Below are 17,932 nucleotides of genomic sequence, written 5' to 3'. Positions count from 1 at the left end.
ATAATGATTAATTCCCTTACAACTAAGTAAATTATTACACTATTTAGTGCCCAAACTCTGGAACAATCTACCTAGTGTTGTTATGGAAGCAGACACACTCTGTCGGTTTAAATATATATTAAAGACCAATCTCTTTAACCTGGCATACACATAATACACCATCACATTTCTGTCATTCAAATATGTTAAAGGATTGTTAGGCTGCATTTATTAGGTCAACCGGAACCAGGAACACTTCCCATAACACTCGCTTTATCGTAAGAAGAATGGCATCTACGCTAATATTAGTCTCTTTCATTCTTATTCCGAGGTCACTGTAGCCATACGGATCCAGTCTGTATCCAGATCAGATGGTCACTGCAGTCACCCAGATCCAGTCCAGATCCAGACCAGATGGTGGATCAGCACCTAGAGACAACCTCTACAGCCCTGAATGACAGTGGAGACCATGTCAACTAGATGTTCCCCAGAGACAGATCCCCTGCCAAGACCTTGTCACCTCAACGACCATCGGCAAAAGACTACGGGAACCAGACAAGTCCTCTGCACAATCTGACCTGTGTTGCAGCCTGGAATTAAACCGCGCCATGCTGGTTTCATCTGGTCAGAGGAGAACTGGCCCACCGGCTGAGCCTGGTTTCTCCCAAGGTTTTTTCTCCATTTCTGTCACCGATGGAGTTTTGGTTCCTTGCCACTGTCGCCTTTGGCTTGCTTAGTTGGAGACGCTTGACTGATTGCACAGACACTATTGGAAGAGAACTGAACTGGATGATGACATCACTGAATCATCAATGAACTGGCACTGGGTTGGGAGTGGGGCTGGCGTCTTCATCTGCAAGGCCAACGGTGAAAGCAGATTCGCAGGAGCTCATCACCTACTCTACATAAGCAGCGAAGCTCCGTCGAGGACCCTCCCCGGACAACTGCACTCATGTGACGGTGTTCAGTCCAGCATGCAGGAATGTGCACAGGCAGTTGTCTGGTAAGGTGGTCTGATTGGCGAGACCGAGGAGTTCCTCAACATGATCCTCAAGGGAGCGGTTCCCCTGCTCAAGGCAGAGCAGGTGGACAGCGGCAAAGTGATCCATTGACAAAAACAAACAAAAAACACAGACAAACCGAAAAAATAAAACAAGATAAAGGCACGCTGCTACTTTCTTTCTTTTTGGGTCCGGTCTTCTGTCACAGCTACACTGTATCAAAAGCACAAACACGAAGAAGAAGGTTTATAAAGTCTTTAATACAACACACTGGTAAACCAACATACAGGCCAGGGTAGCATAAATGCAGACGTAGACAAGACCGGAACTTAAATACACAGACCAAACAAGGATAACTGACTACACACAACTGAACAGAATGACACAATTAACACAATGAAGGAGAACGGTGCAAGAGGAAAACAAAGTCCAAACTGAATGACATTGTGACAAAGGCAAAGTTAGTCAAGACAATAAAATTTAATGTATTATTATTATTATTATTATTATTATTATTATTTATCACTTGTTATTTGATCCATTCCACACATAAATTATTAACATGATTTTTAAATTGACTATACTTCTATCAGAATTTTTAGTTTTAAAAGCAGTAATGCCTAATGAGTTTTATTCATTACATTAAAGGGGTCCTATTATGTTTTTTTTCACTTTTAGAATTTTAGTCAGTGTGTAGTGTGTATGTTTGGGCAAAAAAAGATCTACAAAGTTACAACTCTCAAAGTCCACTCCAAAGGGAGATATTTCGTTTTTTTTAAATCCCTTTTCAAGAACTACAACGAACGGCTCGTTTGGACTACAGCGTTGTTTTCCGGGGTATTGTGATGTCACAAAGTGGCCCATTAGAATATCATTAAAATAATTCCCGCCTACGGAAATTCAAATGGTTGAGGGGTGGGGAGGGGTGAGGTCGTGGTTAGAACGCTTGGTTGAGTGCATCAGACAAGACGACGAAGAAGAAGTGCTGCTGTAGAGTTAGTGCATTAGAGAAAATGAAGAATAAGAGCTGATGTAGCGTCAAGTTTTCGCCATGTCGAAGAAACGCAGTTTTTTTTCATAAATTGCTGACAGTACAATACTGAACAATGATCAGAATTTCAGAATTTACACTTCAATTATGAGACTATGGTATAAATAAATTCAACTGTATAACAGTTTCACTGCAATTCATGTTATAATGTTAGAATTAAAGAACAATAAACATAATACATATTACCGTTGCACTTATCTGCACATAGTAAATTTACTTATTTTTAAGCGGTTGTTGACATCCTATCTAAAACATGATTTAGCCAAAAAAAAAAAACAACAATAACATTACCACTCTAATAATCTTGCAATATCTGTGCGTGCAAAGGTTCTGCGCGATCCTCTTGTTCAGTATTCTCGGGGTCTGAATCCGGCTCAAACTGATATGGCAATATTGACGCCATCCGTGGCAGTACTGAGACACCGTCTAAGCTGTTCGCCAATCACAACGCACTGGGACAGCTAACCAATCACAACACATTTTGTTTTTCGTAAGGCGGGCCTTCATCAAACCCAGAACTAATCTAGCTGTTTGTGCCAGGCTGGGGAGAAAGGTATTTTAATAATGTAAATTATGTGAAAAATAATGCGTTTTTCGAAACACCAAGCATGAGAGCATGTTCTAGAACACCCCCAAAACTAAATCAAGACTTTGTAAAAGAGTATAATAGGACCCATTTAATTCTACAGCATCATATGTGATTAATGCAGTCTTTGATAAACATCTATGTTTCCTCGCTCAATACTCTGCAGGTAATTTGTTTTTGTGCAATACTGATTTCACTGCAGGAAAAATTACCTCCACACTTTATAACTGATCAGATATAATGCATACCTCATATGACAAGTAGATGCATTGGCCTCTTTATAAACTACATTCTCATTCACCCTCACCCTTAAACCTAAACCATTGTAAACAATAGCTTGTTCTGAGGAACGCCACATTCACAACCCTGGTCTCATTTATCAGTTTCTCAAATACAGCACTCAGTGGCTCATTCCCTTTGTGTAGCGGCCCTTTATGATGCATTGCATGTTGGTGGGAAAAGCACAGCATAGATCGAAGCTATAAATCACTTAAAGTATTTAAATCCTGCAATGCTGGGTTTAAATTGCTTTCACCTTTCTAAAGCCACCTTTTGGCTTGTGCCAAAACCACCCTGCTTTTGTCTGTGAGGCACCTGTAATCTCCATGAAAGTGTTTGCTCCTAGTGTCTTTATTGTACCCCAGCGCCAGTTAGTTTTCCGCCTCATTTCAGTCTCAAATCAAGCATTCCCTTCTACCGTACAAAATAAAGGTTATTTAAGAGCTGCGGACATGGAGATTGAGCTGAGGAGAAGCCTTGGGTGAGTTCCAGTTCAGCCAAGATGCATTGCCCTTGAATAAACCAAGACACGTTTTGTACTTTTTAGCATTACGTGAAAAATAAGACCGGTCTCTTTTGAATAAAATGGTCAAATCTGACATTGCACCCTCCATAAGTGAGTTTGGTCTATGCATGCTTTGGGTGTTTAATGCTAGGAGGGAATGCGAGAATTCCACTCATGTCTGTGGCAAACGTTTGGACAAATTGCAGTTACAAAAGAAGGTTCCAGGCCTTCCACACTCACTTTGCCAGCCTCAGCAAATTATGTAGAGAAACTGTAATTGAAATCTCGCCCATGTCATGAAAATTGCTTGCACTCTCAGTTTTGCAATTGCATTTGCAATTGCATTAATACTTGAACCAGCGATTAAACTGGAGGGTAAGAGAATTGTCAAGGCACACTAATTATTTCAGTGGCATTTGAATATCAAATGCCTAAAGGCCACTTGCTGCGGAGGTATAATAACTTTTAAGAGCAGATCTTCGATTTGAGGGCTGTCTGTATACTTTAACATTTGTCGTTTGAAATGGAGGAATTGCTGTACACTCTTAAAAATAAAGGTGCTTCACGATGCCATAGAAGAACCTTTTTGTCTAAATGGTTCCATAAAGAACCTTTAACATCTGAAGAACCTTTCTGTTTCACAAAAGGTTCTTTGTGGCAAAAGAAGGTTCTTCAGATTATAAAAAGGTAAGAAAGAGATGGTTCTTTAAAGAACCTTTGACTGAATGGTTCTTTGTGGAACCAAAAATGGTTCTTCTATGGCATCGCTTGAAGAACCTTTTGAAGCACCTTTATTTTTAAGAGTGTATGTAGTTATAGCATGCTAATCGCTTTGAAGAGTACTTCAGTGGAGAGCTGGCCAAGTGCTGTCTGAGTATAGTTATTATAATTCAAAAGCTGATGAGAGGAGACAACTAGGTTAACTGTCAATTCTAGGCAAGAAGCTTAAACAAGAAGCATGTTAACTGGTCATTTTGGAACTAACTAAGCAGGAACATCTAAGACAGTTTAATGTCTGAGACAGGATTTTGAAGCACAAGTCTAGTTTGTAAACACTCTATTAGGAGTATTAATGCTTATGTGCACATGCTGAATGCAAATCCTAGTTCTGGAATGAAGCGGTAAACAAGGTCAGGAAAGCAAAAGCTGCAGTCTGCTTTGTGCCTGCATGCAGTGATATGATACAGCTCTTTAATCAGACGTGCACACTTTGTTGTGAGATTTTAACACTTTTAGAGGCCCATTCATTCCTGAATGTGGCATAAACGCCAATGGAAGTGAATAAGGTCTGTAATTCCAGAGCAAACCACAATGTTATGCAAGAAACTCTTATCCTGCACAGACTAATAAAAAAGTTCAGTTTTATTAAACCCATGAATCCCATGGGGGATATTTTAATGGGAGATTATACACAGCACACATTTCATTGTACTTTTTTACACTCACCAAGGCTGCATTCATTTAAGTAATATTATGAAATATTATTACAATTTAAAATAACTGTTTTCTATGTGAATATATTTTAAAATGTCATTTATTCCTGCGATGCAAAGCTGAATTTTCAGCATCATTACTTCAGTGTCACGTGATCCTTCAGAAATCATTCTAATATGCTGATTTGCTGCTCAAGAAACATTTCATATTATTATTATTATGTTGAAAACAGATGTGCTGTTTCATATTTTTGTGGAAACAGTGATGCACTACTATTCAAAATTTTGCAGTAATATTTTAAATAATAATTATTATTATTATTATTACACTTTTATTCAGCAATAACACATTCAGTTGAACTTTATTTTCATTAAAGAATCTTGAATCTGCATCTCTACTCAGAATGACAAAACTGACCGCATTATTAGAGACACTCAGGGTTTAAAAGCACATTGTCGTGAAGCATTTGGGCTTCTAACTGAATGTGGATCCTGTATAATGAGCATAAAGAGTTTAAAAGGCATTGTCCTCGTTTGAATCCAATGGAGGAAACTCTCTGGTGAATGCAGTAAAAATCCATGAACCAGTTGGCCAAATGTTTTCATGGATCGTAGAAGAGAGGTCAGAGCCCTGGCTGTTCCAGTGAACTTACCCCGAGGGTGATATGAAAACACGTGCTGCACTCTTTCCAACCATATGCACACATACATCAATGCATTAAAGATCTCAAATCCTTAAAGCCGCCCCTCAAGCCATGAAGAGTCTGCTTAGGCACTTAACCGTAACATGCACAATCATGAACTGTTTCGAAACATTTTAAAACGTCCAGATGTACATTCAAGAAGGTTTTCTGGGCGGCATTGTACAGACTGCAATAGCTGGTTGACATGTAAAGGAATGCAAGCACAGAGTATTGAAAGGAAAGCGGCCCTCATCTTGAACAATACATCAAAGGGAGCTTTACATAATACCACAGTGAAATGTGTGGAAAATCTGCATTGGCAACATGTCAGCTCTATTTCCCCTGTGCTACCGGCATATTATTGTTATTTAATGACTAGGCCGCTAGAGCATGCTAATGTCCTCATTAAGAAAAGTGGGTTGAGTTCTTTACTGAAATTAGCATTTTGCCTTGAAGTGAAAAAGAAAAATAACACCGGCTGTATAATATAATGCGAATCAAAACACATAGCCTTTCAACTTCATTTGTATCAGTCTCATTACAGATGTGACCTCTAGCTTTGCTAGTGAATCATAATCTCATTTCTGTACGACAACCAGCTAGCACAGATTTAATAGTCCAAGGCGATAGCTGACAAATACAGTAGCTATTACGATGATGTATGATGTTATTACAGGAGGTGCGCAGGCATACCAATGTTTTACAGTGACAGATCTGTGTTGGCTTTTATGTCAAGCTGCTGTGAAATGCTGTGTAATTTTGACAGAAATTACCTTTGCACACTGTTTATGGCTCTGACACCATCCAAGGGATCCATTACTCTGCGGACAGAAGAGACAGATGGAATTGCGTGTCAGAATGCTGTAATCACCAGTCACATCAGACAGCCTCATTTGAATCGCATTATTTTAATGTACCCCTGCTGAGCAGAGAGGCTTTATAAGAAGGAAATTTACTATCATGACCGCATTACTCTTTTTGAAAAACACCGCCCTGACCACGGCAAAGTAAAATTGCTCATAAACCAGAACAGATCCCCTCCCTTATTAAGAAGACTGGCCAGGGCACCCGAGCACAGAAACATCAGAAATCACTCATCAGCACCTGGAATTACACATTTGTTTGCATAGCAGATCTTGGAATGTTCTGTAGCGTGTCAGGAATTGTCAAAGTGTTTTGCTTATCTGAATAAAACTGGCTTATATGCAGCACATTTGATTGGCAGAGCGCAGGATAACGCCCCTGGCCAGTCTCGTTGGGTTCCGAATAATGGGTATTGAATAGCACAATAACAAGAAAGGATAAAACCTTTATAATGCACTGTATATTTTATTGCACATGGTGGGGACTCTAAAGTAACCACAATATTATCACTGCCAGATCTTCCAACTCCACCACTGTGGGGAATAGAGCTATACAAATCCATTTTGGCCTGCGATGGGATCAATGGACTAAGTCGTCAGCATAAACATGGTTTGTTCACATGCACGTTATGCATGTGCTCACATCGGAACTGCACAAACATATTATCATATAATAACTGTTATTGGGTCAATGATGTATAACAGCATACATGATAATAAAAATTGGTCTCTTAGAGATTTGCATTTTTTTTTTCTATTTGTGACTTTTTCAAGAAAAATTTACATTCAATATCATGTGATGTAACCATCAAATAAAAATGTAACAATATATGTTATGGAATTATCAATTCATAAATATCATTACATTTTTGAGAAGTCACACCACATGACAACCTGAACTAACCATAATAAAAATTATCTGATATTATAAGAGACATATTGACCTTAACACAGTTATGAGGGTCCTCTCTATGATATCAACTGCACAAACATATTATCATATAATAACTGTTATTGGGTCAATGATGTATAACAGCATACATGATAATAAAAATTGGTCTCTTAGAGATTTGCATTTTTTTTTTCTATTTGTGACTTTTTCAAGAAAAATTTACATTCAATATCATGTGATGTAACCATCAAATAAAAATGTAACAATATATGTTATGGAATTATCAATTCATAAATATCATTACATTTTTGAGAAGTCACACCACATGACAACCTGAACTAACCATAATAAAAACATAAAATTATCTGATATTATAAGAGACATATTGACCTTAACACAGTTATGAGGGTCCTCTCTATGATATAATTTAATTTTGTCTTCATTTTCTTCATGTTGGTTGGGCCACAAGACTTTGTTGGTCCCTCCATATGATTTTGATTTGGCAGGTTATAGGGTTTTCTTCTTAAAAATGTCCTTAATGAGAATTTTTCTTCTTTATCAGGACAGTTGTATCACCCTGACATTTTCGACTATAAGCTTCCCTAAAAAAATAACAAAGAATTTGAATACAAAGAATTAAAGACATGATCATCCTTAAATGCGTATTCAAGTCACTGTAAGCACAAGTTGCATTTTTATTGTATTTTTGAATAAATTAATGGAACAGACAAAATGAATGTCACGCCATTGACCCAATTTCTTTATTTTTATAATTCTGTACTACACTTCTGTATTATAAAGTACTAAAACTATACTTCTAAGACTAACTATTTGTTCCTGGGATTAAGATTGAGTTAACAAGATCAAATAACAAAACAATGGCAGTCAAACAGGATATTGAGACAGATGAAAGATTTGTGTATGTCCACGTAACTGTCTGCATAAATCTGACAGATCAGACGTTCTCCAAACCACATCAAATACTCTCTAATTTCCCATAATCATTAATCATCAGTGATAACTCCTCATAGCTCGATGTTACAGCATAACTTGGCATTCAGCTCAACCCATTCAAATTAACCCATGACCCCGGTCTCCATTTGATACTAGAGGAAGGGGGATAATTGCCAAAATGGCTTCCCCCTCGGGAGACAGCGTAAGTGGGCTTTAGGGATGTGGACACGAAGACAATGATCAGCAGATATGAAAAGCATTCATTCTGGTTTAGTCTCTGCTCGGACAGCAGAATGAAGGCAGCTGTTCAGGAACACTAGCTGCTGTTTGAGTCAGAGAGCTCTGGAACGCTTTGAACGCATTGTGGAATCAGTGAAGACAATGAGGAGCTTCTAGACCAGTGTCTTATTTGATAGCATCTCCAGATGGACAGCTTGCTATAGAATAAAGCATTTGATAAGAGAGACTGGTGTGCATAGCTTCCCTCTGCGCTGATGTCTGGCCTAGATAACAACAAGACCGTCACTGTGATGAGCAGACAGAGGATAGGAGATGATTTCATTTGAATGGATATATAGATCTGGAGGATTTTTATTGAGGTCTTTTGGATGTTTTTTAAAAGTCTAATTACAGACACTGGTTTAGTCCATGTTTAAAGGTTTAGTATGTCAAATACACCTTGGAGTTATTATTGTTGATTAATACAGCCATTATTCAGTATCAACAGGACTATTTCCTTTATTATTGTTTCATGAATAATGTTTGACACTCACTCAGCTTTTTAATATTAAACATTGAAGAAAATGGCTACAATGTTACCGAATTCCTCCATTATTCATATTAAAGGTTTGCAAAATAATTCTAAATTGATGTGTCTATCTAGCTAGTCTATTTCTGGGTTGGATGCCGGTGCTCATGATAAAGATCAGGAAGGACATGAGGATGAATATAATCACAGAAACAAGGGAGTTTGTTGACAGCAGACAAAAAGTGCAGAGACACGCACAAAGATCCCCCTCCACATGCCTATGTGCAGATACAAACGCACATAAACATATAAGGCATGCACACACACACACATACACACAGGAAGTCTCTAAAACACACTACTCTTCTGCACTCCCACCCACGGTCTGTCATAACCAACATAAACAGAGAAGCAAGTAACTTTAAACTTCTAATGAAAACCCCAACCGCAGTGTTGAGACTGGGGATGGCAGAGAGTTGTACAGTTGTGCCTCCAGTTTTCCAATCCTATGCATCTGTTTGTTTATAGACAGAAGAACTCCTCTGGGTGAATGCTTAGGAATTCAAATGGATGAGCTGGTGAGTGAGTTTGCTTGTGTTCACTGGTTAAGGTTTAACTCCACAAATAACTTTTGACATTTAACTAACAAAAGCAGCTTTAGTTGATCTGAGGTGTTGAATGATGGTGCATTTACACACAGATTTCTTTGTCTTAGAGATGATATAACATTTTGGAGTTAAATATTAAGATTAATTATTAGCATTATTAGATCAACCAATATTTTTTTAGTATATGTATATATGTGTGTGTGTGTGTGTGTGCGTTTTTGTGGCAAATGAGGACCTAACTTGTATAATGACAAAGGTATGACATAGGTATTACAAGGAGAAGGTGACTTTTCAGGACATTACCCCATGTCCCCACTTTTCAAAACGCTTATAAATCACACAGAATAGAGTGTATTGAAAATCTGAAATAACACAAAGGTTCCTGTAAGGGGTAGGTTTAGGGGTAGGGTTGGTGTTGGGCAATAGAATATACGGTCTGTAGAGTATAAAAACCATTACGCCTATGGGATGTCCACACTTTTAACAAAAACAAACCTGTGTGTGTGTGTGTGTGTGTGTGTGTAGATAGATAGATAGATAGTGTGTGTGTGTGTGTGGATAGATAGTGTGTGTGGATAGATAGATAGATAGATAGATAGATAGATAGATAGATAGATAGATAGATACATAGATAGAGTAACTTATTTAATGTATTGTTTGTATAATTATTTTACAGCCATTCAATCTTAGCTCTTCCTGACCATTTTGAGACCATGAACTTAGACCGTTTTTGCATTTTATATCCAAAATCAGCCTTGCATAATAATAATAATAATAATAATAATATGCTTTTAATACATTTAGTAAAGTTGGCTTCGTTGTTGTGTCAAAAACAGTAGAAAAACAATAATAACACTAATGCCAATAACATTTCAGTGTTATTATTATTATTAATTATTATTCATATTAATCTGTATCTGTTGTGGGAAAAAAACAATAGCCTATAAGTAGATTAATAATAAAGCATATTGAATAAATGGCAGTGTAAGGCACTTATTCATTTATAACTGCTTTTCTTACTCGGTACATTTGAGTATACAATGACATTCGCTTTTTTCAACTTTTTTCTTCCTTACCTGGAAATGTCTTGGCGAGAGAGCGATGCGCGTGCTGTGAAGGCTCAGGCACCTGGCGGCGCACCTCGTACGGAAAATACTGCCGAGACCTGAAGACGAGTCCTGCCTCCTCATAACCACAAACCCGCTGTTTAATAACAGTATAATCCCAATGCACAAACCGGTGAGCGCGTCGCGCATCATGACGAACACAAAGTGCTGTGTTGAACCGTCTCCCGAAGAGCGTGAAAGTAAAAGTGGATGTCAAGGCGCTTGATGTAAATAATGAAAGTTCAATGAGCGCGTGTGGGCGGGGCCTGTGCAGAGACGCGCGCTGCTATTGGCCAAGGAATGCGCCCGGGATCAGGTGCACCGACCGCACACAGCAGCTGTTCAGTGGAGAAGATACTGTACACATCTCGATGCTGTCTGTGGATTGCTGACTTTATGGCTGAACACAACACAACTGTTTGGATGTGACATTTAACGTTTACAAATGTTGAGGGTAGCAAATTAGTATACTTTAAAAAACAAACAAAAACATAATGAAACCTATGTATTTATTTACCTCCCCTACCTACCCATCCATCCATCCATCCATCCAAATGTGGATTTCTATATCTCTTAACTAATAAGCATTAATTAGACATTTTGCACTGCTGCCATCTTTTGGTGAAAGAAGTAGACCACAAAACAACACATGGAAATGATTTCTTGCTTTGAGACAGAAATATGAAGGCCCACATGATTTATTTATTTTATCACGAATGAAAGATTATTTGCCCTTTACTTATTTTCTCACCCAAAGTACTAGGTTCATTTTTTTACCAGGGCTTCTACGATCTCAGTCAACATGCCATGCAGTGCACACATTTTCCACTCGGTCTCATCTGTGTTGTTGAAATGCAGCTGTGCACGTGTGTGTCCGATAGAAACCACACAGCATCATGGGCCAAACCCAGAGCCCACCTGGAGGGGAGCAGGAAGCATCCAGGGAACCCCACAACTATAAAAAGGTTTCACTGGTAGCTGAGAACAACAACAGTTTTATATGCGGAGCGTTTAAAACGACCACTAACGTATACCACAAGGTATCTCGAAACATTCTGGCACTGGTCCCTCGCCCAAGGAATGGAGAAAATATGACGTGTTGGAAATATTGAACAAAATGATATGTCTTTTTTCACTCTGTCATGCGAGTTGCTGTAATGAGTGGGCTTCACAAGGGAGAACCCAGGGTGTTAACGAGACGCCCGTCCTCCTCCCTACTGGGTTTTATGAAGTAGCGAAGCTTCCTGGTGTTGTGGCAGCTGTGCTGTCAGCAATTTTTTATTTTTTTTTAATACAGGTGATTCACAATGGCTTCCTTTAGCAGGCAGAGCTGACATCATGTTAGCGGTAATTATCAACAGCTGATTACTGCTCATGCGGCGTAAGACTGTGGGTGTCTCAATCAGCTCTATAGCTCCCTACCTAGGTAGTGAATCAGTGCACTGTGTACTGTACATGAATTTGGACCCTGACTCACTACACATTGACTCTGTCTCAAAACCCACACTTGAAATCTTTGACCACTTGTCAAATGACATGACATGTTTCTTGTAGGCTACTTGGCTCAAGTTTTAAACGTGTAGAACTTTTGATTACCCGTTGGGACACATTTACAACATAGTGTTGTAAAAATGCAAATAAACTATACTTTATTTACACATTTTGATGTACAATACTTTACACTTTAATGAACTTCTAAACGTCTGTTTAGTAGTCCATATTTAACAGATGAATTAATTGAATAGTGGTGCTACTAATTAAAAGATAAAAAGCAGTTGTGCAACATTTTGTATTTGACTACCAAATAGCATGTATTTTCTAATTAATTTAACTTACGCTGAAACGTTTTCCTTGAAATCTTGGGATTTCAGGCCATGTAAGTTCCTGAACATGAAGAGAGGTGGGATTTTTTTGGATGTTTTTGACATTTTTCAGACCTGACTAGGAAACTAGGAAACATTCCAGAAATTTTTTAAACTTTCCAGGATTTTTGGGAATATTCCAGGGATTTGTGTAAAGTTTCTGGAAATTTACCGGAAATGTTCCACCCCTTTGCAACCCTAGACCTGACACAGTCTTGCACACTTACTTCCTGTCATATGAACATGCTCTCAAGTGGCCAAGAATGCATGCAACCCTGCATCCTAATATAGAGGGGAAAACAGTAATCTACATGAGCCAAGTAGTATGTCTGAATTTATAGTATTCATAAAACAGTAGGCAAAAAGTATCCAGATGACTTATTACTTCTAGCGTGATTATGAAGTGTGCATCCAGTGGACTTTTCTATCCCATGAGGCCACGGGACAGGATTGGAGAATGACAGTGAAGTTCTGCAACTGACATCATAGGTCACATGACAGTGATAACATGGTGAATGTAGTACATCCGATTTTCAATCATACTACACACATTCATAGCGCATACTTTTTCTAATGGTCACAGTCATTTTCAAACCAAATGTACTTACTAGGCAGTATGCGATTCTGGACGCAGTGCATTGGGGGTATTGGGACAGGCCTCCCAATCCTCTCCTATAGGCCATAGGATAGAATCTGCGCAGAAGTAATATGTTATCCGGGGACTTTTTACCTACTGTTTTATGAATACTATGAATTCAAACATGATACTCTTTCCTAATGTTTTTTTGTCCACTATATAGTAGGGAAGTACACTCTTAAAAATAAAGGTGCTTCAAAATGTTCTTCAAGCGATGCCATAGAAGAACCCTTTTTGGTTCCACAAAGAACCATTTAGTCAAAGGTTCTTTAAAGAACCATCTCTTTCTTACATTTTTATAATCTGAAGAACCTTCTTTCGCCACAAAGAACCTTTTGTGAAACAGAAAGGTTCTTCAGATGTTAAAGGTTCTTTATGGAACCATTTAGACAAAAAGGTTCTTCGATGGCATCGTGAAGCACCTTTATTTTTAAGAGTGTATGCGTATTCAGAAACAGCCAGTGACACCATGCTTACATGCTAGTATTCTCTGAATGGAAAAAATAATTTATTTGGCCAGGTTGGTGCTCTTGGTGGTCGAACCACACACCATTACATTTAGGAGGTGAGGTGTCACTCCTAAAAATGTCTGCATCAGTCCATGCACATAAAAATAGCCATCTGTGACGTCTCTGCGGTTTCCTTACAGCTGTGAGTTTCTATGTGTATACAAGTGTGTGTACTTCAGCAAAAGAGTGTGTAGCATTGGCAGTTGGTATGTATGTGTGTTTGTGTGTGTGTGTGTGTGTGTGTGTGTGTGTGTACACATACCAATGAAAAGCAGTGCTGGTGTGGAGTTCTCTTTTCTTTTGCAGCCTTATTGAATGGTATTTCCCATACCCTCCTTCTGTTTCCAGGGAAATGCCTTGGCCGTTGGGGAGCCCAGCTCGTAAATATGCAGTGTAGGGAGATCCTCGCAGTTTATTTAGGCTTAGTAGGGGAGCATGAGGTAGGTTGATTTTGTCATTTCCCTTTTTTCCCCCCTCAGCGTTAGGAAACGACCTGCTAATATGCCTTAATAACTTTTTTTATTGTGTTATTTTGGGAAAACTGAATGAACACATGTTGATGTCAGTCTACAAATGAGTCACATTTACCAAAGAGCAAACAATCTGTGTAAAATTACCCAAAGCTGATCTTCAGTAAATAATGAAAATGAACTGCCTTTCTTCTTAAACTGGTCGGAATGATGAAACTAGTCAACATCTGGCAGGAGAAACCAAGGGAAACTAGGATCAAATCAAAATGGAATAAATGAGGGGAAATAGGGAGAGATTTCATCATTGACACTTTGATTTATTTATATTCCGATCAAGTATAAATGGAATCTTGGCAGTGGCACAAGAAAACTTATTTTTGTGCTAAATTGAGACATTTTGAGGTCTGTCAGCTCAGAAAGGGTTATTAGGGCTGACAGTGAATCCTTGCCATCTTTGTTTAATAACTCTGCTGACATCTACTGGTCATTAAAGCCATTACAGAAGTATATTTGGTGTTTCCCTGAGGACCAGTTACTGTCAGAGCAGTTAAATGAAAGTGGAATCCTCAATGCACTCTGATACGCTCACTAATGGATGCAATATTAACCATAACGTCTAGGTTTCCTTTTACCCAAGTCATCTTAGATCATAGAGTCTGCAGATCATTGACACAGTGAAGCCTGGGCTTCATTTAGAACTAGACTTTACTTGAAAACATTGCTGTCGGAAACACACAACAAAGTATTTAAAATCACTGAAAAGATGGGAAGATCTCCATTTTGATTATGTGGAACTATATCTCCTTTGTACAAACTTCCAGCCTAGTTTTGCCAAATCAACATTCATTTTATTCATGTTGCAAAATAACAGATTATGAGTGTCATATTGTTGTTTTGTTGTATTACAATAAGAGATCGAAACATTTGGAAATGAGTGATTACACTCCATTTATCTACAATACAACACAAAAATAAAATAACTATTACATTTATTTTAAATCAGTTATCATGGCAATATGATAAACACCTTATGCCTGTTTCACACAGCAAGCTTGAGCTTCGTGTCAGCTTCACGTCAGCGTAAGAGGTTGTTATTCTGGGACAATATTGTGAAAGGAACAGAAATGCCTTTAACTGAATTGTCTGTAATTAAAATTTTCTAGTTTGAACACACAGGAAAACCATTGACTTCAAGGCCGCTAAACATGGTTTTCTGTAGTTGTGAAGGTTTACATAAATCTTGATCTTCTTGATTCAGTTCCATGTCTCTCATATCTATTCAAAGGAGCAATATCTTCAAAGTCAGGGAGGAGCACGTTATATCTTAACTTTATCACATGCCCTGTTAATCTGTTCAGCTCTGTTAACCTCCTGATGATCTATTAATCAGTTCATGGAAATGTTAGATTTGATGGCAACAGCTGACAGACAGCTCTAAACAAATGACAGTTCACCGTCATGCTGATATTCAGAGCAACAACACTCTTGTGTCCGCGATTATTTCTTGATATTTATTTGTATCTGCTATTTATAGATTTTTAAAGAATAATAAGAAAATATTGTATGTATGTGTGTGTGTGTGTGTGATGAATTTATTTTATTTTTTATTTTTGTAAGGAAACAATTTCAGTTCATTCAATTCAAATGTCCATGACACATTAATTGATATACGTTACATGGCAGACAAAAATTAACATTGGTCTCTTCATATTTGGTCTTTATAAGCTATGTCTATAAAATATCATGACAGTGTTCAGATTATTATCAAGATGGGTATCTTCCCACATCCAGTCCCTCATGTTCAAATTCATACCTGTTCAGGTTTTATTCATTCATGTGACTGTTCTTATCAAAGTCAAGTCATTTAATTTGAATAGCACTTGTCACAAGCCATGTTCATGTGCAGCTTTACAGACAATCATAAATAAATGTCTAAAGCCTTAACGCCAAAGAGCAAACCAAAGTCAACTGTGGAAAGGAAAAAACTCCACACGATGTTTAGGTAGTGGAAGGACAAAAACGTGAAAGGAAGCAGATTTAGCTGGAGGAGCTCATACTTCTATGCCATTACAGTGAATGCACATATGCTGAGTATTATCTAGTTATGAGTAATACAATCATCTGTTCATTGAATAAAATAAAATGATTTAATTTTCAATATGCTAGCGTTCAAGGGAAAGTAGGCTACAAACTGTAAGCATAATTATTAAATTGAAAAAAAAAACAATTTGTTCATTAAATCTGTTCTAGACCACAGTGATGCAAATAGATTAAAAATGTAAAGGCTTTACTCTGTATGCACTGACTGTCACATTTAACAGAAGAGGATGATACGATGGCGAAACTAATAACACAGTCTTTATTGATAAGCAGATAGATAGCTGAGATTCAAGCAGATGAGTGGGTACTTCAGTGGATGACGAGTGAACTTAACTGAATCATAAAGAGTCCTAGGTACAGGTGGGCTGAACAACAGGCTGACTGGCTGGTGTGGCTGAAGAATAGACTGAAGACTGGGGTAAAGATAAGTTGTACACAGGTGAGTATCCAAGGTGAGTAGAAAGGTAAATCCTTCAGTGTGCCATTACATAAATCGACAGTTCTTAGGTACAGAAGATCTTGTAGTCCTAGCATAGACAATACAAGACAGTGGACGAGCGTTTGGTGCTTGCTTTTATAGAGGAATTGATGAGGTTGTTGGCAAACAGATGTGAAGACTGAGCTGAGTCTGTGGGTAATGGCCAGGGAGGATTATGGGAAATGTAGTGTTCTGCGGTGACAGACATGGTATATTTCTGGACCTTTTAAATTAAGCACTGATGTTTTTAATTTTACTTAGCCTACAGTATATGCTTAGGACATGTGTTTCGTTCCAAAAAACTGTGGTAAATCCAAGCAGAACCCGTAAACTCCAATCATCTCAGTATTCCATTTGTCACATTCTGCCTGGCAGTTCCTCATTCTATCACAGGCATGCAATTATAGGTACCATGATGAAAGCAGCATCAATATTCACCAGGCTGAATTGTGTCACGGCGCAGTACAGAAAACACACCGTGTAAACAAGGGTCTGGGTCCAAATGCAGGCTTTTATTAACTGCAGGGGAAAACAAAGTAAAAATCAAAACAGAACACAAACAGATCTGAGACTCTGACACACAGGCTCGAAACAGAAAGCGGACTCTGACACAATATGGCCACGTAGAGCTTGCATCAGTCCCGTAACATCACTTAATAATCCGCCCAGAGAGGCGTGGGGAAGGCGTATAAATAGCCCTCAGGATGGGCAACAGCTGTGTGTGTGTGAGTGTGTGCACAGGTGTGTGGAGTCAAGGTAACGGAGTCCGGGAGGATGGGAAGTGGCGACCTCTGGTGGTGAGAGGAAGAACACCAGACCCAGACCCCTGACAGGACCCCTCCTCTAAGGAATGGCTTCCAGACGTTCCCGAGCGCCCAACCAGGGGAACAGCAGAGCGGGGATGGAGTAGGGGGAGGGATGGGGGGCCCAGGTCCGCGTGGTGGCGGGGGACCTGGTGACTGGGGCAGAGCCGGTGGGATGGGCACCCAGGGCAGAACCAGCGGCCACCACAGCGGTGTGTGTGGAGCTGCCGCCTCCACCGCCTCGGGGGAATTGCAAACGGGCACCGCCGTCCCCAGGGAAACTGTGAGCGGACACCGCTGCCTCGACGAAAATGCGAGCAGGCACCGCCGCCTCGGGGGAACTGCGAGCGGACACAGCCGCCTCGGGAGGATCATGAGTGGGCAC

The 17,932-nt window shown here is 39.0% G+C and overlaps 1 protein-coding gene across 2 annotated transcripts in view; it reads right to left on the bottom strand.

Moving 5' to 3' along the window:
• LOC107568796 (anosmin-1-like) overlaps window positions 1-10,928 on the bottom strand; it is a 42,656-nt gene extending 31,728 nt beyond the window's left edge. For both annotated transcript variants that reach the window (XM_016254779.1, XM_016254780.1), the window contains exons 1-2: window positions 10,659-10,928; window positions 6,291-6,338 (exon numbers count right to left, since the gene is read on the bottom strand). In XM_016254779.1, the coding sequence (XP_016110265.1) occupies window positions 6,291-6,338; window positions 10,659-10,841 (231 nt within the window). In that variant the 5' untranslated portion in view covers window positions 10,842-10,928. The remainder of the gene's footprint in view (window positions 1-6,290; window positions 6,339-10,658) is intronic.
• Between the last annotated feature and the right edge of the window lie 7,004 nt (window positions 10,929-17,932).

This window comes from Sinocyclocheilus grahami, unplaced genomic scaffold (assembly GCF_001515645.1).
Source record: "Sinocyclocheilus grahami isolate Dianchi unplaced genomic scaffold, SAMN03320097.WGS_v1.1 scaffold1280.1, whole genome shotgun sequence".
Lineage (NCBI taxonomy): Eukaryota > Metazoa > Chordata > Actinopteri > Cypriniformes > Cyprinidae > Sinocyclocheilus > Sinocyclocheilus grahami.
Note: the sequence above shows the minus strand (reverse complement) of the source record. Positions and strands in the feature narration are given on the sequence as shown.